This window comes from Mustela putorius, unplaced genomic scaffold, assembly GCF_011764305.1.
Source record: "Mustela putorius furo isolate JIRA1106 unplaced genomic scaffold, ASM1176430v1.1 tig00000145_pilon_pilon_pilon, whole genome shotgun sequence".
Taxonomy (NCBI): Eukaryota; Metazoa; Chordata; class Mammalia; order Carnivora; family Mustelidae; genus Mustela; species Mustela putorius.
This window is the reverse complement of record NW_025421294.1, coordinates 5,634,976-5,659,995: the sequence shown is the minus strand read 5'-3', so window position 1 is coordinate 5,659,995 and position 25,020 is coordinate 5,634,976. Positions and strand designations below refer to the sequence as shown.

The window sequence follows — 25,020 nt, the reverse complement described above, 5'->3', positions numbered from 1 at the left end:
AACATCTGGGCAATATACTGTTCTAAAGAATAAAGTCTAAGCAGCACCATTTCTTGCCAGTTTAAATTCTAGTATTCAGTTCATTCATCATGGCCTAATAAAGACTAGACTTCCTTTTTCACCACATTTACTCACTGACTAGTGCTCTACCACTGTTCAGAAAAAGACAGACAAAAACAAATGCCTGTGTGTAGGCGGGAGACTCTCAGTCAGGAATTCATCTGATAGCTATCAGGTTTAAGAAATCTAGCAATACAGGGGTGCCTGGGTGGTTCAGTGGGTTAAGCCTCTGTCTTCGACTTGGGTCATGGTCTCAGGGTCCTGGGATCGAGCCCCGCATCGGGCTCTCTGCTCGGCGGGGAGCCTGCTTCCTCCTCTCTCTCTCTCTCTGCCTGCCTCTCTGCCTACTTGTGATCTCTCTCTGTCAAATAAATAAATAAGTTCTAGAAAGAAAGAAAGAAAGGAAGAAATCTAGCAATACAAAGCCAAAAAAGTGGAACCACTGACAGGGTCCCACTGTTGGGTCCCACAGAGGACCTGTTAGCAGCTTTTGGCAAGCTGGTTATATACGTATCATAGTGTAGTCCTGTTTTAATTATCTGTTGCTGTATAAAACCATTCCAAAACTGAGTTACCAATGGGATATTACTCAGCCATCAGTAAGGATAAATTTACATTGACATAGACAGAACTGGAGGGTATTATGCTAAGTGAAATAAGTGAGTCAGAGAAAGACAATTATCATATGGTTTCACTCATCTGTGGAATATAAGGAATAGTGCAGAGGATCATAGGGAAAAAAAGAGAAAACGGAATGGGAAGAAATCAGAGGGAGACAAACCAGAGACTTTTTAAAAAATGAACATATAATGTATTATTTGTTTCAGAGGTACAGGTGTGTGAGTCATCAGTCTTACACAATTTACAGCACTCACCATAGCACAACCCTCCCCAATGTCCATGACCCAGCCACCCTATTCCTCCCCACTCCCTTTCCTAGCCAGTTTGTTTCCTGAGGTTAAGAGTCTCAGGGTTTGTCTCCCTCCCTGTCCCATCTTGTTTCATTATTCCTTCCCTTGCCCCCACGAACCCCTGCCCTACCTCTCAAATTCCTCATATCAGAGAGATCATATGATAATTGTCTTTCTCTGATTGACTTATTTTGCTTAGCATAATACCCTCTAGTTCCATCCATGTCATTGCAAATGGCAAGATTTGGGGGTTTCTTGAGGCTGCATAGTATTCCATTGTGAATACATACCACATCTTCTTTATCCATACTATGCAAGACTCTTGACTCACGGAAACAAACTGAGGGTTGTGGAAAGGGAGGTGGGTGGGGGGATGGGGTGGCCGGGTGATGGGCATTAAGGTGGGCATGTGATGTGATGAGTACTGGGTGTTACACACAACTGATGAGTCACTGAACAGTACATCAAAAACTAATGATGTATTGTATGTTGATTAATTGAATTTAAATTTTAAAAAACTTAGTCACTAAAACAAGAAACATAGTTGTATGGATCAGGAATTCAGATAGGGTACAAAGAGGGTAGTTCATTTTGCTCTACTGTATCTGGGGCCTTAGTTGGAGTTGCTCAATTGGCTAGGGATTAAATGAGATAGTAGGCATGGATGTGCTTATTTTATTAAATAGTCACAGTACTTAGAAAATTTGGGGATTCGAGAAAAAAGATAAAAGTAACCATGTGAAATTCTAATTATATTACTTTGTTGGTTATAACTTTTTAATAAAAAATAAAGGAAAATTTTAGCTTATTGACAAAATAAAGGACAAATAATGAATCTTACCCCATATCTCAAATTAGTTTAATGAAAAGCAAAGGGATCTACAGTCATATGTGCATCTTATTCTATAAAATGGTAGCTTTTATTCATGAAGCATGCATCAAGCCTAAATTAAGAACCCACATAAAAATAAATAAAACATCTTTTCCATTTGGATTGAACTAGTTTGAATTTCACATTAGCTAAGTTAAAAATGTGTTTTTATTAGGTGCAAGTAGTTTCCAAAGTGCTTTTCCTGGCCCATATCTTGTCCTTATTTTCTTGAAGGGCTGGTCTAGCACAGTTCAGGCAAAATTTTTGGTCCTGTTTATCTGCCAGGTGGTAACAGAGTAGGAAACCCACAGAAAAGTTAAATCCTACACAAACTTACAAAAAAGAAAAACTGGCCTTTTCCGCAGCAGTACCCTAGGGATGGGTCTGTTTTTGCATCCCATCACTAATGCCTCTGAGGATGCAACTTGTTTTCAGCTAAATGCCAGATGGAGTTCTAGAAGTAGAAAATGTGTAGCTTAATTTAGAATACATCTTTAGCCACAATGCCGGTGAAAGTTTTTTAAAAAGTAAGGAAGCATAAGCCGATGGCCCCTGCTGTGGCTTAGTGCCTTTTGTATCCACAATACTTATATTGCACTGTGTGGTTTATGGAGTTAGAAAGGAAAGAAAATTAGTTATTTTTTTCCTCTCTCTCAATTTGAATCATTTTTGTTTACTGCTGAAAACTGTAAAACCTTTCCTCTTCTACCCTGTCATGTTTCCTAATTTCTTCCCCAATCGCTTGCCCCTATGACCCTTAGGATAGAAAAGAAAAGAAAAAAAAATTTTTTTTAAATACAAAAAGTTTACATTCCTTCTCCAAAAAATTCTTAGTGGCTCAGAGCCATAGAACAGAAGCATATATCAGGTGGGCTCCAAATGTTGAGTTGTAAGAGGTGTGATCAAATTTGAGCAAAATGTTTTTTTAATGACCCGAGCTTGTAGTTTCATCACATTCATAAAGCAAGTTGATTTATCCTTGCATAATTAAATCACAGTGGAGATTTTAAGGAACATTTGCTTAAAGATTCAGTACTGTCATTATAGTAATAGACTTATGAGTACAAATTGGAGTATTCCGTATGTTAAATTTCATTTGTCTTGCAAAAAGATAAATCTAAACATGTATGCATTCAGGTATTTCCCGTGTTTGACTTTATATATGCTACTAAAATACTCTAAAATATCTAAGATTATGCAGTGAAACCATTGTGGAAATCAAAAATCAGTAAAATACGTTAAGTGTTCCGGCTGTCAGAGTATTTTTGATTAAGTTTAACTTCTTAGTTTTATACTTTTTTTAAAGAAGAGTACAGAAGGAACAATGGATCATAATATCTACCGTTAATATTCAGATGAAATCATTTGAAATATTCCCCCTAAGAAAAGAGACTTTTCTTTTTCTGAACAGAAATAGGTTAATCTTTATAATCAGAATTCAGAGTTTATAAAATCATTGTCACATAGTATTGTACTCTACAAAGCTAATCATTGTTTTCATTTTGGTAAGCATCCTTTCAAATCTTTTTCTTTCTTTCTTTTTTTTTTTTAGTTTATTTATTTATTTAACTCTGCACCCATTGTGGGACTCAAACTCATAACCCTGAGATCAAGAGTCACATGGCTCTTCTGACTGAGTCAGCCAGGTGCCCCTATTTTTGTTTTTGTTTGTAGGCATGCACACATTCATAAACACACAATTCTATATGAATTAAATAATACTTTGTCTTTATTATATAATTTGTATTATATAGTCTGATTATTTTCAGTAGACATTTTGCATTATAAAGAGTGTTATAATGAACAGTCAGCACTGTTTCGCACCTGTCCAGGTGTTTTAACACTTTGGCACCTTACAATGCATGCCTAGAATTGCTGAATTAAAGTGTTCACACACTTACCATTGATACATTTTGCCAGTGCTTAAGAGAAATGAATTTTTTTTTTTTTTAGTGTTAGTGTAGTATTTGACATATTTACTGAGTGCTGAATACTGCTTGTGTGTCAGATTCTGTGCTAGTTATTTGGGTTATAAAAGTAAAATGACTTGGTTTTATTGGGCTAGTAGATCTTACAAAGAAGTAACAGGCAGTTAAAATATCGTATTCCAAGTGTAACAGTAAGGATAAACATTAGGGAACTTGTGTACCAATATCAGAGTTCAGAAGTCTCTGCAGAGAAAGTGGAATAGAAGCTGAGATCTGAAAGGTAAATGTGAGTTCTATATAAAAAGGAAGTAGAAGAGAGGAGTGTGGTAGGCCATGAGGAGTAGGTGTCAAAGATTATGATACATTCTAAGAACTAATAGGGTTTTAGAATGTGTGGAATGCATGCAAAGGATGAGACACCAGAGACAGAGATAGAGAATAAAGCATAGCTGAGACCGTGAAGAACCTTGTAGTAAAGTTAATAAGTATGGATTTTAAGCATCAAGGGGTGCCATAGCAAAGAAGCTATGAGATCAAATTTGAGCTTGAAAAAGTTACCCTGACTCTAGTTAGAGACTGACTTGAAGGCAAGCCAAATCAGAGTCCCATGGTCAAAAAGATGCAGTGAACTTGATTTGGGAAGGCATCTGTACCCAAAGAATCTAAGCTTGCTCATTAGACTAGGCAGTTAAGAAGGGTAATCTTCAAGTCAGGTAAGTAAGCTCACCATTTATCTAATGGCTCCTCTGTCTTGAAAGAGCAAGCAAAGTACTTCTTGGGGAACTTGGGAACTCCCACCCACCTAGTGAGAAGAGAATCTGAAATTAAAATTAGGAAAATAAGATATGATATCATCATCATCATCACCACCACCATCTTTTAGTTACTATCAGAAAGGCTACACTTGCATTCGACTTGATTTTATAGACCTACAATAGTGTGATCCATTCTTGAGCAGAATAGAAGCTTATGATGTACTTTTTGTCCTCATCACACTGGTCCAGGAGCCACATAAAAGGGGCATGCAGGTGAAAGAGGGACCTCAGTGTCTCTACATGCATTAGATAAAGAAGGCAAGGCCAACAGTCCTTAAGCTTAAAATAGGAAAGGTTTCAGTGACTAAGAGGACCACCCACATGCAACTCCATTTGTGAAAGAAAACTGTATAAAACTTCATGATCCTCTAGAAGCCAATTTGTGTAATTCTAATTCATGCTGATCAAAGTCTAGCTGAATACCAGAAAATTTTCTCCTTCTCTTTCCTTATTTAATCCATACCATGTACTCTATTTAAAATCATTTGTTCACATTTTCATACTTTTACATAATATTGAAGCTGTTTTGATGTAAATTTAGTAAAGCAAGAGTACTGTGGGAAATAGGAAATCTTTAATAAATAATTTACATAATGCTTATTTGTCAATAAGTATGACCTTCACAAAAATTGCATCACCATTTTTTGGTATACTTTATATTATCTGTTGCAGTTTTTATTTTCTGTGTTATGTTTCAAATATCTTCCTGTAAAAGTTCTCTTGCCTAGCCTCCACATGTCTCTCTGCTGGTTCCCAGGGTTTAGTATTATGATACCATTTCTCCCTCAGTTTATGCCTCTATTTGTTTAGCCTAGACTACATATTGAATTACAATGTTAGATACTGTGATAAATGTAGTCCATTATTTTTTTTTCTAAATTACTTTAGTTTTTTGTAAAACTGTTGCTTACTCATAAAAAATAAAGGGAGTATGTCAGAGCAAGAAGAAAACAGGAAACCCAAAACAACAATACACCTATATCCAGAAATAACTATTATTAACAGAAAGTGAATATTATTCTAGACATCTCTTAAACTCAGGACTGAGGGAAAAAGAAATGGTGGTGAGTAATAAATCCATTTAAATATAAAAGTAAGACCATATATGGGGCACCTGGGTGGCTCAGTGGGTTAAGGCCTCTGCCTTCAGCTCGGGTCATGATCTCAGGGTCCTGGGATCGAGCCCTGCATCGGGCTCTCTACTCAGCAGGGAGCATGCTTCTCCCTCTCTCTGTCTGCCTCTCTGCCTACTTGTGATCTCTCTCTCTCTCTCTCTCTCTCAGTCAAATAAACAAACAAATAAATAAATAAATAAAATCTTTAAAAAGTAAGATGATATAACTGAAAATCCTACATATAAATGCTATGAACACTGACTATGTAAAAACAATAATATAATTAACCCAAACTGGAAAATGGAAAAAATATTAACTATAGTAATTTCTTCAACCTTTAGGCCAGGAAGTGAATCAGTACAGCCTAAAATGTCATTTGGGAAAAAAAAAAACAAAAAACAAAAAACCCAATCTCTTAATATTTTTATAACATTTTTTTCATAAAATGGAAGAATTTCTTAGGAAATATCTTGACACAAAGAAACATTTATATAAAATTTAGAAAATTTTTTAGTCTTCCACTTAATATTTTCATGTTAAATTCAAGTAGAATAAAAATATATTCTTTTTGAATGAAATTATTTAACTTTGCTTCTGTCCTCTTCTTGGATCACCACCAGATGTGAGGAAAGAGGGCAAACTTCTGCCTCCAGTATTGGAAAGACAGACAGGTGACCACAGGGAGTTGCATCTCACCTGAGCACAAAGAGAAACTGCCATGAGAACAGTGCTGGGATGAGAAACCTGAACTATGGTTGATGAATTGCTGGAGGCTCTGTGTGGACAAATCTGAGAGTTAAAAAATCCAGGGTGGCACAGTCATAGGGAGGCCTCCCCTTAACATTGTGAGATTTACCTCTGAGTGTTCAACTAGATTCTTAGAGTAAATATAACAGAAAAATCGCCTAGGGCGTCCTCCAGAGGAAGGGTAAAGGAACCATTTTGAAATATAATGGAACATAGTCTTCTTCTTATTAGCTTTTAGGGAAAACTAGTTAACCAGAGCCTGACCTGCTGGGCAATTATCAGAGCCCAATTTACCTGGGGGAAGGGAAATAGCCAACTTCCTCTAGCTCTAGCCCTCCTTATGGGAGAAGTGAAACATCCAACTCCAGTTCCCTCTAGCCTTTCATGTCAGAGAAGGAAAATATAAACTCCAGTCCATGTAGCCATCCTGCCCCACCTAAGGGGGAGACAAAAAACAAAACAAAACAAAAAAACAAAAAAATAAACCAGAGAAACACTTGTGAAGTCATAGACCAGAGGCACAGTATCACTAAAAGACTAATACCTAATCATAGGACTATAGGGCATTTCCTCCCACTCCTCACCACCACATTACTAAAGGCCTATTTACATCAGTTCCTTTGACCTAGGACATCATGAATGGCTACCAGGAAAAAATTGCAAGGCATACCAAGAGGCAAAAGACACAATTTGAAAAGACAGAGCAAGCATCAGTGCCAGATATGGCAAGGATATTGGAGTTATCAGACTGGGAATTTGAAACAACCATCATTAATATGCTGAGAACTCTACCGGATGAAATAGACCACATGAAAGAACAGACAAGCAATGTAAGCAAAGAGATGAAGACCAAAATGATGAAGAAAGATGAGAAGGAACTGAAAAGAAATCCTACAGATCAAAAACACTGTAAGAGAAGTGAAGACTGCCTTTGAATGGACTTATGAGTAGACTGGACACAGAGGAAAGAATCTCTGAGCTAGCGGATATGTATCAATAGAATCTTTGAAAACCCAAAAGCTAGGGGAACAAAGACTAAAAAAAATAGAATATCTAGGGACTGTGGGACAACTGCAAAAGATGTAACATGCATATTGGGAAACCTGTACTTCTTTTAATGAGACCTGTGATCATACATATTCTTTTGGGCAGTCACATCATGGTGTTGACTCAGATTGTGCTGTCAGCTAAATCCCCTTCAGTCTTTTATATTCTTGCTGCCGTTAGTACTCTTTCCACTACCTGGACCCACCCATTCATCCTACACCTGTAGTTGGTTTGTCTTTTGGTTATATTCAAGGCAGCATTACAGGCCAGAAATGGGTAAGAACCTACTCTATAGTACGTTAGTAGAAATATATCCCAAGCTTAACTTTGACCTGCTATTTTGCATTCTTGAAATAGTTAAGCTAGTTAGAACTAATCCATAATCATTTTTGTTTACACATTCAGCCATTATTTGTTCTTTACTTTAGTGACAATAATGAAAGACATCATTTTATGTTGTGTAAGTCCATGACTACTTTATTCTCACAATATGTCCAGCTACTTGCTCTGTCAAAGAAAAAAGGTGAATTTAATTTTAAGTAATTTATCCTTTCTTTTTTTCTTTTTTTAAGATTTATCCATTTACTTTATTTGAGGGAGAGAGAGAACATGCAGGACGGCGGGGGTGGGGGGCAAGGGGAGGCAGAGGGAGAGAATCTCCCAGCAGACTTCCTGCCAAGTGCAGGACTAGTTTCCAGTGGCCCATGAGATCATGACCTGAGCTAAAACCAAGAGTGGGATGCTTAACTGACTGAGCCACCCAGGTGTCCCTTTGCTGATTGTTTTAAGATCAGTTTATGGTGTTCTGCATTTTGACTATGATATGTCTGCATTTAGATTTTCTTTTTATTTATCTTGCTTGAATTCATTGAGTTTCCTGAATCTAAAGACATACTTTTCATCAGTTTTGGAAAATTTCCAGACATTATTGTCTCAATTACCGTTTCTGTTTTCTCTTTCTGCAGTTCTACTTGTAATGGACTTTTTCACTCTGTCTTCCATTTCTTTTAACCTATAGTTGTTGATTCTTTTTCCTCTGTTTTGCATCCTGTGTTATGTGTGTTTTCAGATATATCTAATTCACTCAATCTTTTTTTTTCAGCTATCCAGTAGTTCATGGAGTTTAGCTGTTCAATTTATCCCTTTTGAAAGTTGTTTTGATTCTTCAATTATTGACATAGATTTTGTATTCTATTTTTTAGTATCTCCATATAATAAATATACTTGTTTTATTTTTGCAGTCTAAAGTTTTGAGGTCAGGTTCTATTATTACTTGTTATTCCTCTGATTCTCACAATGCTTTGTTTCCTTGTATATTATGAAATCTTTAATAGGGAACCCCCCCCCCCTTTTTAAAAAAGAACTCTTCAGAGTCCTTTGAAATCAGACTGTAGATTTCTTCCTTCAGAGAGAATTTGCCTTTTGTTTCAACAAAGGCACAATAGAGTATAATAGATTACTGGTGGTTTAATTAAAAATACTCCTTAGATATCCTAAGAATATTCATTAGCTTGAGAGCCTTCATGGACCTGAGACAATCATCTTCTTAGTCTTTTTTTTTAGTAGAGTGTTTATTCTCAACTTCCCTATGAGTAGAGAATCTTTAGATTTATGTGTAGAAGTACTACTTTGATCCTTATGACTAAAACCCCATGTTAAAACCCACAATCCTAGGTTAGTGAGACCACTTAACTTAGAGTGTCCCAGTAACAGTGCAATGCTTCTTGCTCTGGTTCTTAGTCCTCTTCAATCCCTTGCTTTTTAGCAAGCTGAGCTATGGATTTAAAGAGCTAAGTTAGACATTTATTATATTTTTTAAAAATGTACTTTATTCAGCTCTCCTAGGTATTTAATTGCAAGAGAATTTTCAGGTTTCCTCCTATGTTACCTTACTAGAAATGGAAATCTCATGTTTTTCCTATTGAGTTAATATCATTTGTAAAGTTGGGTTGTGGAATAGACATATGGCTTAAGACCGAATTTCTGCCACAACAAATTTACCCCACTTATGTGAAATGTTAGCTAAGCCAAGATCTTGCCATAAAATAACATGTTTGATTCTGCACTTCTTACTTGGTATTTAGACAGAATAGCAATATTACCTACTGTTATGGACATTTTATGATTTTGTGCAGGATTCACTGTTTAGTCTGTTTTGGAAAAGAATAAAACTTTCTAATATTTGGAAGAGATCTTATAAGACTAATGGCAATCTACATTGGATGTCTAAACTTTTTATTTAGAAATAAATGTGATGGGGCACCTGGGTGGCTCAGTGGGTTAAGCCTCTGCCTTTGGCTCAGGTAATGATCTCAGGGTCCTGGGATTGAGTCCCACAGCAGGGAGCCTGCTCTCCCCTCTCCTTCTGCTGCTCCCCCTGCTTGTGCTCTCTCTCCTCCTCTCATTCTCTGTCAAATAAATAAATTCTTTAAGAAAGAAAGAAAGAAAGAAAGGTGATGTTTCATATGAAATGAGTAAAATTTTAAGTCTAAAGGCTACATGCAGTTGCATTTAGGCTCCTCCTTCATTCCAAATTACAGTCTTTCTATTCCTGTATATTGGTGTAATGATTATGAAGGACATGTAGAGCATTATCTCTCATATTAAACTTTATCTTTTGATAAATGCTTTCTAAGATCATGTAGACTAAAAATAATGTAGGTTTTCCTTTAGCCTTGCTCATATAATTTGTAAGTATATGTACTTTTCTTTTTTGACTTGTTTATTCTTTATTGGCTAGATTATAATGAAAGAAAATAACCAGTTCAGTTCCAAGTGTTTAGAGACTAGAATTAGGAATTGGGAATTTTGTAATTTTTAGTTTTTTTAAACTGTTGCATTTTTCATTTTCATAACATGTGGTGTTTAATCCAAGCACGCATTAAATACAAAAATTTATCAGTAAGCTTTTGAAATCTATACATTCATGAGAAAAATGAAAGAATTTGCCATTGTAATCTTTTGAGTTAGCCTGACATCTCAGGTGGTTAGTAATTGATTCTGTAAATAGTAAGAACAGAAAGTGTTTGTGATAGGGGTGAGAAAACTAATGGTAATAGAAGCAAACTGATGTTACAAACATATTCTGAGCCTCACGTAAAGTATGCTAAGCAGTATCCATGGAATGGTATTCATTTCTTACAACCTTAGTATTTTTCACATCTCAAAATGTAGAAACTGAGACTTAGATTTAATCTAGTTGTCTAAGGCCAGACTGTCAGTAATAGGTAAAGGAGAGCTTTAAATGTACAGTGGGTTTCCCTGACTTAATTTGGTTAGGTATTTCCTGGATATATGTATATATTTTCACAATTCATGTATAAACTACAACATATTATGATACCTTTTGATCCATGCTAAACCTCCATTCCCTGCTTCAGCTGATGATACCATAAGCCTAAAAATTGTGCTATGTATCTATAGTTTTAATGCTTCTGATAGGCTATTATTATGGCTATTTTATGATTTCATCAACAGCCAAGCTGTTGTTTCATTATAAACAGAGTCAGTATCTTTGTGATTAAAGCAGCAGACTGAAAACCATGAAGGGTGTACTGTTTGCTTTGCAGTCATTTCCCTGTGTTATGAATTCTTATCAGATGTTGGGAAATAGCAGGCTTAAGCTAACTGCAAGTTCCACATCTTTGGTCCCAGAAACAGTGATCTGTAATGGACATATGTTTAGCTGTCAGCTTGTTTAATAAGGTCTCTAAACAAATTCATTTATTGTCCACTTCATTTTCATAGAATAAAATTCTTTTCAAAAGTCAAATGCAGTGCTTCTGAGTGGCTCAGTGGGTTAAGCCTCTGCCTTCAGCTCAGGTCATGATCTCAGGGTCCTGGGATTGAGCCCCACATAGGGCTCTCTGCTCAGCAAGGAGCTCTGTGCTCTCTCTTTCTCTCTCTCAAATAAGGAAATAACATCTTTTTTTTTTTTTTAAAGATTTTATTTATTTATTTGACAGACAGAGATTATAAGTAGGCAGAGAGGCAGGCAGAGAGAGAGGGGAGGAGGAAGCAGGTTCCCTGCTGAGCAGAGAGCCCAATGCGGGGCTGGATCCCAGGACCCTGGGATCATGACCCGAGCTGAAAGCAGAGGCTTTAACCCACTGAGCCACCCAGGCGCCCCAAGGAAATAACATCTTTAACAATAAAAAAAAAAAGAAAGAATGTCAACCAGTCAGGTCTTTTTTTTTGTTTTTTTTTTTTTAAGTGAATGTTAGAAAACATCAGTGTTTGAGTTCATTACCCTAACATTAAGATATTTCTCATGCCATAAGAAAAAAGAAGAGATATAACTTAGAATTTTCCTAAGGCACATTTCTGGAAACAAGAATATGAGAAAAACATTTGGGAGGGTGCCTGGGTGGCTCAATTGAGCATCTGATCTTTGGTTTTGGCTCAGGTCATGATCTCAGGATTATGAGACCCACCAGCATGTCAGGCTCCACAAGCAGCAGGGAGTCTGCTTGAGATTCTCTCTCCCTCTCTCTGTGCCCCTCCCCCCACTCATGCTCTCTCTTTCAAATAAATAAAAAATTTTTTTAAGCATCTGGAAAAAAATAAAAACTGACTGAAAATTATGCAAAATAACGGTTGCCATTTTAAATCCTCAGTCTCAAGTTGAAAAGCTGCACAATTTAAAACACGGCAAGGTTTTTAACTGCTACTATAAAATAATAGCCTGATAAAAATGTACACACACCATAATTATAAAAACTTTCCTGTGTAGTTACTTATTCATAGTGTCTTCTGTTCTTTAAAAAAAGTTCAGCTTAAAAATCAGGTATTAAGTCAACATGTACTGTTCACTCAGTGAATAGTTAGCAAACTAAATGAGAAGCCATATAAAGAATCAGGAGCCTCTATCATGTTTACAATTCCATACTGACTTGGGCAATATTGATAAAAATCTCTTACTGTCTTCACATTTCACCTTCTTGTATCTAAGATGAAATGACCATATTTGGCATCTCACCATTTCCTGCAGTACTGGGTTTTAAGATCCTTAATACAAAGAAGTTGAAACAGAATGATCTGTAGAGTATAATCACTTTTACACTTTTCTCAGAATGTACTTGGATGATGATGAAACTGAGGCAAAGAAGTAGGATTAATTGCTTGTTGTCATATCATGATGTTGGGTCTAGGCCTTCTGATAAACATGTCTCTGTTTTTACCAAAATGTTTTGTTTAATCTTTGAAATGGACATTAGATTTAAAAAGGAAAAAAAACCCATCAATGGCATTAGAGTAGATGCATTTAATAGCATAGTACTTAGTATCATTCTACCATCAATTTTTACTAAAATGTTTAAATTTCATTTAGTTTTAATTATTGCATGGAGCACTGAGTATGCTGCATAAACAATCGATTCTGGAACACTGAAAAGAAATTTTAAAAAATAAATAAAAATTTTAAAAAAGAATGTGGACAGCAAAAAATAAAATTTTAATTATTTAAATTGTTTATGTAATTTAACAGTCATGAATCTATTGTAGTACATTTGTCATTAAAAAACCCTGCCTTCTAAGCAACAGATAGTGCTGTTACTCTGACTTAATCTTAATCTTTGCATCAGCCTCGTTATAACACATATGCTGAATACAGCTACAGTTTATAGATGAGAAAACTAAGGCTCAATGAGCTTGGCAACCTTGCCCCAACACTGTACTCAGGTGCCACATTCTCCATGATGTACTGAAAGCTGAGGGAAATTTTAGTAAACAGAAATAGGGAGGAAAGACCATTTTAGTTAAAATGGAAATAGTACGAACAAAGGGATGTGTGTACTGAAGCTGAAATACATAAAGAGCATCAGGCTAATAATTTTGATTTTGTACATTGAATGCATTAGGATAGATGGAACTAAGTCCCAACTGTGCATGAAATCTAAATAGAAAGAGAGAGGGTTGACTAGGCTACTGAGAATTCCCTAAATTTGAGGAGCAGGGGTCTAAGAGTAAAACCCAGTGGAAACAGAGACAGAATACTAGAAATGTAGAAGATCTGGTATGACACTATGTCTGAGATTGCAAAAGGTCATAGGTAAGGTGGTCAAGAAAGATTCTAATGAAAGTCCAAGTTAACCATTGAAAGGGAAGCTATTGAAAGTTGTTATTAGGAGGTCATAAGTTACTTCTTCTAAGACAGCAATTTAAAGAATGTATGGGTTACTAGCAAAGTATTAAAGTAGGTGGATAGTAGGTAAAATGAAGCAGTAAGAGCAGGTCAGAAATTGAATATTTAAAAAATTGAAAGCTCAAAGCTGTAGAAAAATTGGAGGAAAATATTCCCACCTGGTCACCCATAAATGCTTGGCATTTAGACTCTGTCCTAGATTCTCTTCCTAGCTCTATCTTTTGTTACTAGCCCTAACCCTACAAATATTTATACTATAGCATAATGTTTTAACACCTACCCTGTGTTTTGCTGCCTCCCTGTCTTGATTTAAACACAATGCCTAGGTGAGTCTTCACTGTATCTCCACATGGGTGGCTAATTCCTATTCATCTCTCAGGGTGCAGGTCGGATGCCTCCTCTGTGAAGCCATCCCTTATTTAGCCTACTATAATCTTTCCTTCTCTGAATTGGAAAATGCTTCAGGCACTTCTTTATCATGGCAATTCACCACTTTTTATTATGTACTGTTATTATTTATTTGTGTACAAGATTTATGTCCCTCCCTGGAATTTAGGCTTCTTGGAGATTTTCTCAAGGTATTAGTGTACCACAATGTAAAGAATATAGACACTCCCATTTTTAATTTGGACCTCTATCAGCTACTGATCAATTATGTGACTTCAGGCTAAGTACTTAATCTCCACAAACCTTGGACTTCTTATCTGTAAAATGCCTATACCACAGGTTAGTGAGAAGACTAAGTGGTAAAGGAGGTGACTGATTTAAAGAATCTAGCTAGGTTAGGTTACTTTCCCTCCTTCTTCACCTTGATTTCTGTGCCATCACTCAGAATGGTACTGTACAAATATTAGATGCTCCAGAAATTATTGAATAAATTAGTAATGTCTTTGCTGTTACTAAATATATAAAAGTTACTATAATTTCTAGGCTGCTGATATTTTATTGGGCTGATTTTTTTTTAAAGAAATTCTTTTTTCCATTGGACCAGATTAAAAAATATTACAAGGTAGAAATAATCTGGTGGATAATGGTGATATCATACAAACCATATCAAAAATCAAATGAATTTAAATTAGAAACTTACTAGGGAAAAAAGTTAATTAGCTCAGAGTTGATATCAGTTTACAGAAGGCTTTTCTTTCCTTTTCTCTCTCTCTTTTTTTTTTTTTTTTTTTTTGAGAATGGGAGAGAACAGGAGTGGGGAGAAGCAGAGGGAGAGGGAAAGAGAAAGAATCTTCAAGCAGACTTCCCACTAAGTACAGAGCCTGACATGGGGCTCAATCCCAGTACCCTAAGATCTTGACCTGAGCCAAAATTAAGAGACACTTAATCGACTGAGCCACCCAGGCACCCCAGAAGCCATTTCTTTTTATCATAGACTCCAAAGCAAGCCCCTAATTTGGCAGTATAAGGTGACATGTACTCCAGGCTTACAATTTTTACTCTCATTTTAATAGATTTAAATATATTCTAGTGCCAGTAGATACGACTATATTCCAGAGAATATAAGATTGGGAACCCTAAAATTAGACTGTGACCTAAGGATTAGTTTTAAAACTTGCAGTTCATTCCAGGAGTTAGGGATTCCACAAGTACCAACAAATAGTGTTGTTTCAGTATGGGGGATTTTGACAATGTTGTAAATTCTGAATCATTTGGAAAATTCAGTATAATGAAGCTATTTTTAATAATCTTATAGACCTTCCCTTCTCTGTCTTACTTAGTCTTTTTTGAGTTTTTATTCATCCTTATTTAGTTTGTAAGTTATATGGCTACTTCATTAGTACATCCAAATCTCTGACTATTTAAGCACAGATCTTTAGAAGCTGGCATTATGTGTTCCTTGCCATTTATAAAAATTATGAACAGAGTTAACCTCCATATGTAGTAAAGGTAACATTTATTTATAGTAAATAACATAATAAAGAAATGTTCCTAATTTACAAAGAATCCTTAACTGTAGTGCTATTTTAAACATGATCTAAATAATAATAGCTACCATCTGTTGAACATGTATTCAGTGCCTAATATTTTAAATATCTTAAACCATTTTATAGTTGAAGAAACTGAGTCCCAGAGAAGTTAAGTAATTTTTCTTAGGTCACTCAGATACTAAGTGATAGAATTAGCCTTTAAATCAGGACTTTCTGAACTCAAAGAATCCTTTTGATTATTGTGCTTTACTGCCTCTGTGACAGTATATACTGTCATCGTCTCTCATATTTTACGTACTTCAGATTACTCTCATAACTAGTTTGTTCAGCCATCATGCAGTATTTCATATTAAACTTTCAAAATAAGCTTTGCCTCAAAGAAAACATCTAAATTTCTGAATTACTTACCAAATTAAAAATTTTTTTAAATAGTATAAAAGAAAAGATAATGGTGTTTAGTGGATAGAGCAAAGATGTGGTTGCTATTCCCTGTGCTCATATAACTTCAAGAAATAGGAAGTAATTACATTTATTGGAGGAATACATAATGAGAGCCTAAACTAAGCACTGATGTTGAGAATCAAGAGGAATAGTTATACATGAAAGAGATTGGAAAATGACATACTTTGACAGTGATTCAGTGAAAGGGTGGGGGAACAGTCCCAGAGGAAGTTTAAAGTCTGGTCATTAGGAGGAAAATGGTTCCACAATCAAATAGAGACTTCTGGAAAAGGAACAGATTTGGGCAGGGAGGAGATGACTTCAAGTTTGAACACAGTTTGTAATTAGGCAGTGTCTAGCCTCTGCTGTCCATCTAGATCCTGGCCCTTGAAATGTGGCTAGTTGAAACTGAGATGGCCTGTCCCAGATTTAGAACATTTAATATAAAAAAGTGTAAAATATAGTATTAATATTTTTATGTTGGTTGCATGTTGAAATAATGATATTTTGGACATAATTAAATTAACTGAGTTAAAATAAGTTGTTAAAATTAACCTGTTTTCTTTTATTATTTTTTAATGTGGCTCCTAGGAAACTTAAAATTGCATATATGTCTTACCTTATATTTCTGTTAGACACCACTAATGTACATAAAGATTTGTAATGCATAGTTAGAAATGCAGGACCAAAAAATCAGGATGAAACATCTAGATTTGGAAATTACATATATAAAAGTGATATTTGATGTTATGAGATTAGATAAAAATGCCAGTGTACAGGGTATGGAAATGAGAAAAATGCCAAGAATTCCAGGCTGAGAACAGAGCAAGTAATTAAGACAGTATCACTGAATGGTAGAGAAGCCGAAGAGGAAAAGGAAGCCTGAGAAAAGACCATTGAATTTGGTTGATACAGAAGCAGTTTCAGTAGAGTATAAGAAGGGTAGATTGCAAGAGATTAAGAGGTTCAAGGTTGAGAAAATAGACTCTATACATAAACTGTTCTTTCAGGGAAGGAGTCCTCTGGTGAAGATAATCATCACTTGATTGGAGCAGAGTCCAGGGAAATTTGAGTATGTTTGTTGGCTGAATGAAAGGATCAGTGAAGTAGGAGTGCTTGGAGTTGTAAGGATAATTGCTATAGGGTGGTCCTAATGTACTGGATCCCAAACCTGAATGCATGTTGGAATCACCTGGGGAACTCATTACATGGGCAAATTCTCAGGCAACATCTTACATCCAACAAAATAATATTCTCTGGAGGTTTGTCTCCTGGAGCTTGTTGTGAACAAATTCTTCTACATGATTATGATATATTCATAAGGACAAACAAGTCAAGATAATTAAAGGTGCTGGTGAGGATATCAGTGAAAATGGTTAGAGAGCCAGGTGGGTAAGAATAGGCACGTTGGATGATGAACTATGAAGATGTTGGCTTTCATTTTAACGTAAGTGAGCACAGGTTCAATAGGAATGAAAGACTGGGAAAGTTAAAAAGGTCGTAGGTTTTGATCAGAAAGGGAAGTTTCAGAATTCAGGATCCTGGAGGCCAACCAGATAGAAAATATAAGCTATATGTGTTTGATGTGGAAAAGAGGGAAAAAGAACTGAGTGGTGCACACTGTAAGACCTATCAGTTTGGTAACTGATACAGGACAGTGTTTTAAAAGGGGAAAAAAAGTATAAGATTTGGGGATCAAGAAGAAGCACAAAGGTTGAATCAGTATGGAACTGTTTAGACTTAAGATTCCACAAAAGCTTGGCTTGGGTTTCTTTTAGACCTTTTCCAGACTTGTTACCTACTCGGGTTTACAATGTTCTTTGAGTATCTGTTATCCATTCTAGCTTTTACTTAAATAGTGGATACCAGACATTCACAGATATGAAATGCAAAGTTTTGACTGGCCACAAGTGACTCTAAGGGTTCATGACATGGGTACAAAGCACATGTATGTGAATCTTCCCAAAACTGGCTTGTAGAAACTAGTCACATAACAACTTGTAGTGAAGTTGGTATTTACATCTCTGTCTACCTTTAATATATGATTTTATTACTCATCAGAATACTGCAGCCTGCTAGGTTTCACAGAAGAAGAAATTATTTGCCAAGCTGTGGTATTATATGGGCTCAGAATTAATTGAGTTTTACAACTTCAGTTTAAAGCATTTTAGCACCGCTCCTAGCATGTAATTACTTAATAAATGGTAGCTCCTGGTGCCAGTTCAGGAATTCATCAAGTTTTAAAGACACATCTTTTTATGTATATCCATGTTTAAAAAGTAGAATTTCTCTTAAAATTTTGCTTTGATTCAGGATCTCCATGCTTTATTAAACTGGAACTAGAATATGAAATTCACAGCTGAATAAGGAGAACAGTGGGTCATTTATCACTTATCTATTCGGTTTGAAATATCTGAAAGGGAGTATATTTTATAGGTAATTCATATTATATTGCTATTATGAAAAAATGCAGCTTTTGAAACATCCTTTGGCTATGTTTCCATACCACAATAGACATGTAAGGAACAAAATATATTACATTATTCATTTTGTTTTTCTTAGAGATTTAGTGTACCTGAAAACCAATAATCCTGGGGTTTTTTTGTTGTTTTTTTGTTTTGTTTTGTTTTAAGATTTTATTTATTTATTTGACAGAGAGAGATGACAAGCAGGCAGAGAGGCAGACAGAGAGAGAGGAGGAAGCAGGCTCCCTGCTAAGCAGAGAGCCCGATGCGGGCTCGATCCCACGACCCTGAGATCATGACCTGAGCCGAAGGCAGTGGCTTAACCCACTGAGCCACCCAGACGCCCCCTATAATCCTGTTTTTGCTAAGTAGTTTTCTCTCTCAGTCTATTATATACTTACATAACTGTTTTTGCTTTATAGTGACGAGCTCAGAAAAGAAGCAAGACAGTTAAAGCGGGAACTCTTAGCAGCAAAACAAAAAAAAGTAGAAAATGCAGCAAAACAAGCAGAAAAGAAAAGTGAAGGTAAGGATATTTATCGGGATTTTTATTTTCACTTGGTACATTTCCTTCTTCCCTCCATCTGCTCTTCCTTTTCTCCTCTTCCTTCCCTTTCGCTTCTTTCCTTCCCCCTTCCTTCCTGAGTTTTCCTTTTTATTTTATTTTTTTTTAATACTTGCTTTGGGTAGTTAGCCAATAAAATAAATTTCTTGTTAGGATTTTTGTCTAAGAAGTAAATTCAGGCAAACATGATCATAACTATTATTCTAAAAAGCTTAATGAAAACTAACAGACTTGACATCAGATAAAACTTAAATACCATAACACATATCTAGGAGGGCACAAGAATGGAATGTTCATTTTTTATATTGTATACCTTTTAAAACATTAAGAAAAGCATTTAGGCCCTATGTTTGGGACTTCTATAAACATTTGTGCATTGTTTTGAAGTAGTATGAAGTATAAAGTCTTGTTTTTTATTTGTTTGTTTATAAGACACTGAAAATCTAAAATACTAATAAAGCTGATCAAAACAACCAAAATATTACCCTGCTGTTTATACAGGTTCAATATGTTCCTTGTTTTACTATGATTTTTAAGAAGCCTAAAAGGGCTTTTTTTTAAAGATTTTATTTATTTATTTATTTGACAGACAAGAGATCCAAGTAGGCAGAGAGGCAGGCAGAGAGAAAGGAGAAAGCTGGCTCCTCCCTGCTAAGCAGTGAACCCGATGTGGGACTTGATCCGGACCCTGGGATCATGACCTGAGCCAAAGGCAGAGGCTTTAAACCACTGAGCCACCCAGGTGCTCCTAAAAGGGCTTTTTAAAAGTTGCTTCACTCATGATTCTTATTTTAAAACTGTTTCAGCTATAAAACATGTAATGGCCAATTTCCAAATTAACAGATTAGAACCTCTGTTTTCTTTTCACAGTAATAAATTACATTATAGATTCAGTGAACATGATCAGAAATTTTATTCTTAGTTTTAATAATATGTACTAAATTTGGCTTAACAAATCTGCTTTATGCATATGTCTTCTGTATTCTCATGCTTTTTGGATACCAAAAAGTACTTTTATATACCAGATTCTATCACAGTTACTGGAGATAAATCAAAGAATAAGATGCCACATCTAGCCTTAAAGATTTCATATTCTAATAAAGAACAGTCATAGGCATTAGTACTTTTTTTAAGTAGCAAAAGTAATACCATATAACTATCTAAAGGACATATTGCTTATATTATTTGCAGCATATCCCCCACTGACTATTAGAGTAAATAAGGCAGGTACTTAATAACGAAGTCAAAGTCACTGAAATATATTTGAATGAAACTACTAAAACATTAACTCACCTATAATAACACAAATTATAAGCTGAATTTAAAAGAAAGGATAAACTTATGTATGACTAGGTCATGTAGGTAAAGTATAACCCAGAAGAGAAACAAGCTATATTGACAATACCGAGATTTGAAAGAAGTACAGTGAGGGTTATTTTATTTTTAAGGTGAGATGTATTTTTCTCAGAGTATTGTTCCTAATAATTAAAAGCATTTTAAATATATCAAAGTAATTCCTTTACTTGAACTTTTTAATTCATTTTTGAGCTAATAAGTATTATTATGCCCATGTCTCAAGAACCATGCAGGGCCAGAGGGATGAAGTTGGCACGAGATGGATGGTTCTTGCCTTTGTAGTTTATGATCTAGTAGAAGTGAGAGAATTGGAAATAGATAATTATTGTAATAGTGCTCTACAGTTAAGGCTTATATTAGATACAAGCAGTGCTATTTTAACTTGATCTGCCTTTGAAATATTAAATGCAATTAAAGAAAGGTTTGAATCTTAGAATGATTTCTTAACACAAAACAGAAGATTCTTCTATAGCTTATGTCAGTCTATTTATGAGAAAATTAGCCATGTTAAAATCTTTTTTATGCCATAGTTAGAGAATTGTATTAGTTAGTAAGTACTTTTCTGAATTTAATGTTGCTTATATCTTTGAGAAATATCTGGATTTTCCTTAAATTTGCATGTCAGCGAAAAATTAGCTTCCACAAAAAGTGGGGCATTTTACTAATTTATTTTTTATTGTTTTATTTTGAAATAATTTTGGAACTACAGAAGTTACAGAGTTCCCATATACCTTTAATGTTAAGGTCTTATATCAATATAATACAATGATTAAAACCAAGCAATTAAAGTTGATACATTACTATTGACTACAGACCTTATTAGAATTTCACCAGTTCTCCCACCAAAAACGTTTTTCTGTTCAATTTGTCCATCCAGAATTCGATATTGCATTTAGTCCTTGTGTCTCTTTAGTCTCTAATCTGTGACAGTTCCTCAGTCTTTTCTTGTCTTTCATGGTCTTGACACTTTGAAGAGTCCTGGTTAGATACTCTGTAGACTGTCTTACTTGAGTTTGTCTGATGTTTTCTCATGATTAGATTACGGTTATGCATTTTTTGGGCAAGATTGCCAGAGAAATGATATGTCCTTCCCAGTGCAATATAAGATTACCTATTGTCTTTCTAGTCATGATACTACCTGGATCATTAGCTTAAAGTAGTGTCTGTTGAGCTGTTACATTTCCCTTTGAGATTTTAAGTATTTGGGGAAAAAATACTTCGAGACCATCTATCCTGTTTCTTTTCAAGCTTCCCCCCACTAATTTTAGTATCCATTGGTGGATCTTGCCTATAGACAACAGTTATTTACTGTGATATTCTAATGGTTACTTTTTATTTTTTATTTGCCTGATTCCCATGATTTTTAATACTTGTAATTCTTCTATAAGAAAGATCACTTTCTATTTATAGATTTACTTACCTATTTATATCAATTTGGGCTTGTGACTATTTATTTTGTTCTATGTGTTATAATCCCAAACTATCATTATTTATTTTATTGTTCATACAGTACCAGAATTGGTCATTAGTAGTTCCTTCTGGTTGGCTCCTATGTCTTTGCAACTTGCTTCCAACTTTGAGCACATTTTTACTTTTAAGCACAGAAGGCTCCAGGTTGATCTTTTGTTTTCCCCTCTCCAGGCCTGAAATCAACCACTTCTCCAAAAAATTCTGGTTTTCCATTGTATTTGGCACTAAGAAACCAAGACCTAGGCACTAAGTCAGTCTTTATTTTGATTCTCATAATTTTACAGTGCTATTAGAAACAATATTGTTTTATCACCATCTTATTAGAATGCTGAACAAAATTTGCTTTTAGGCCCTATCTAAGATGCATTATGAATTACCTTTTTCTTGGAATTGTATTTCTTCTAAATTTATTTTACTTTTTAAATTGACTAGTATGGCCGATGCTAGGAAATTGTATATTATGTAATATTTGTGAATTTCAGCAAACACTACATTATATTTGAAATTCACATGTCCCTATGGAGTTTTTAAGTCTAGTTTTCCTTCTTGCCCCATGATTAAAAATGACACCACGAGACATATCACTGCACAGCATTTTGGAAACAAAGCAGAATTTTAAGCATCCCTGAATGTCAGAACTTAGCTTATCTTCCCAGCTGAAAGATACTCCATGGTTAGAACTATATAAAGTCTGGGAACAGATCCAAATGTTCTCATAAGCATTTTCATAGTAAGATCATCACAGGGAAAGAAGCTGAAGGTATTATTTGACTTTGGCTCTATACCTTCATACATCAGCTGAACCTATTCAGGAAAGATTTCTTAATTGGGCTATATGGCTGCATATCTGGCTTTTATAAAACATTTTATTTTAATCCAAGACTTAATTATCTGAGTATTATCATAACTCTAGATGATTTGGTCTTTTGAATATTATATACTATATCTAGAAATTTAATTTGCCAATTAACTTAGAAGGAAATAATTGGCATTAAAAAGAGGCTTTTAGATACTTTGGTTTGTAAACTGTTGTGTAATGTAGACATGTCTTCCATGTGAATTTCCATCTGGATGCAGGTACCACATTTACTAATATAGAGAGACTAAAAATATACTTATTTTGGTATTTTTAATAGTAATTTTGATAGTAATACTAAGTGCTTATTATATGTAACACTAAAGGTTATAAGAATACTTTAGACTATTAAATCTTCTAAAAAAATAAATAGGAATGTATTGAGATTTTAAAGTCCATTTACTAGCAGTGAAGTTATTTAAGCCTGTGTGATTCCATTTTCTTACCATAAATCCAGATAGAAAAATGCTTTGTGTACCCCTCAAGTTTCTTCTAAGAAGTAAATTAGATAATGAGAAGACCTTTAATAAATTTACAGTGCTATATAAAAATAATTTTAAATTTGTAAGGAGAAAGATAAAGCTATTTTGCTTTCCACTTTTTCCTATCCAAATCCCACAAATGGAAATTTTGAATTTTAATACTGTGTTAGTTGCAGTTAAAGCCTGTAATCAATACAGCTGTATATAAATAAAACATAAATCAAAATTTCAAAATAAATATTCCTTTCATGTGCTTCCACAATTACATTTCAATAATCATTTTCTTTGTTAAAGGGTTTATATGTGAGTTTGTCTACATGCTTAAGTAAAGCATCCAGTAGTATTTCCTGATTTTATGAAGTTATCTGGCTAACACTTGCTGACCATTGCCACTTCACTTTAGAATTTAATGTAATATCCTCAGATTAAAAGTACTTAGGAAGATACCCATCAGAACAAAAAAGCTTTGTATTCTAATGCTGGTGCTTTAATCGGCCCATTTTTGGCCTTCTTGTGTGAGTTGGAGGCCTCCCACTTAGCGTTTAGCCAAGTGTTCTAATAGATGTGATACTTTATCTGGGCTTCTGTTGTCTAAGGAAATCTCCTTTGGTGAGAGTAATAGTCCTTTGGTTTTATACTCTTTACCCAGTTTCTTGAGCTAGATCCTTAGCCAGATTTATATAGGCAAACAGGAATTTATATTTTAACTATAGCTATACTTATAAGTCTCTTCTATCACCTCAGGCAAGTTACTTTAAAATCAGGTCCCATCTATTTCTCTCTGTATAAATATAAGATAAATAAAATGTGCTATTCCTATATTTATAGTGTTTTACTATTAAGTATTTCCTTTTTTATTAACTCCTTCAATTCTGGTATGACAGAAAATAAAATACTTTTGATGCTTTTACATCAATAAATACTTTGGGCCCCATACAATTGAACAAAATGATACTGGTATTTGGTATTACCTATTGTGGTGATAGTGCCATGGGTATAGGCGCACATCCAAACCCATCAAACTATACCTGTCCAAACAAGTGCAGCTCTTTTATATACCAGCTATGCCTCAACAAAGCTGCCCCCCCCAAGAATATTAGTCCATAACCCAAAACCTCCTGACATCTCTGCCCTAGTAAGAAAACATATAGTTAAAATTGAGCCAACCTATTAATCTTTTGAAAACCAATGTAAAACAGAGCTTCTCTATGTAGTAAAAATGTATATAGGACCATCCATTTTCTTTTCAGTCTTCCCAAGAAAACTCAGTCTGCTATTCCTTATATCACAAGGGTATTGTTGGGTAACAAATATGATTATACCTCTATATAAGAAAAGCATTCCATAAATATAACCTTATAATTTTTGCTATTGGTTTGCCATCTAAATGTGTTTAAAGGCTTTTATTTTAAAAGGCTTCACTAAATGAAAGAAACAGAGCATCGAGGAATAAAGCCATTATTTTAGTCAACAATTGGAATTTTTTATGATAGCGTAATTTTGACTCTAAAATTCAAAGCAGTTAGGTTGTATATTCACTTGAATACAGAGTCTGCAGTAGGTTCTAACACCCCAGTTTAGGTAAACAAGGAATGTAGTGTTATACTTTAGATACCAGCAATGTTGGAAGAGATGTGCTACCAAACAATCCTATTTACAGCCAGGGAGTCTCTGTACTCTCAGTGCAAATCATCCAGGCCTGTCCATGGGGTTTTCATACAAATTTTGAATAAGACTGATAGTTAATCTGAGATAGAGTTGGTTTCCTAGATTGGCTCTGTCAGATTCTCTAATAAACTACATAATCCTTTT

The 25,020-nt window shown here is 34.9% G+C and overlaps 1 protein-coding gene across 2 annotated transcripts in view; it reads left to right on the top strand.

Annotated features, from left to right (window-relative positions):
- Positions 1 to 25,020, top strand: part of CWC27 (CWC27 spliceosome associated cyclophilin) — a 193,796-nt gene that overhangs the window by 78,574 nt on the left and 90,202 nt on the right. For both annotated transcript variants that reach the window (XM_004764556.3, XM_045075284.1), the window contains exon 11: positions 18,902 to 19,005. In XM_004764556.3, coding sequence (XP_004764613.1) covers positions 18,902 to 19,005 — 104 coding nt within the window. The remainder of the gene's footprint in view (positions 1 to 18,901; positions 19,006 to 25,020) is intronic.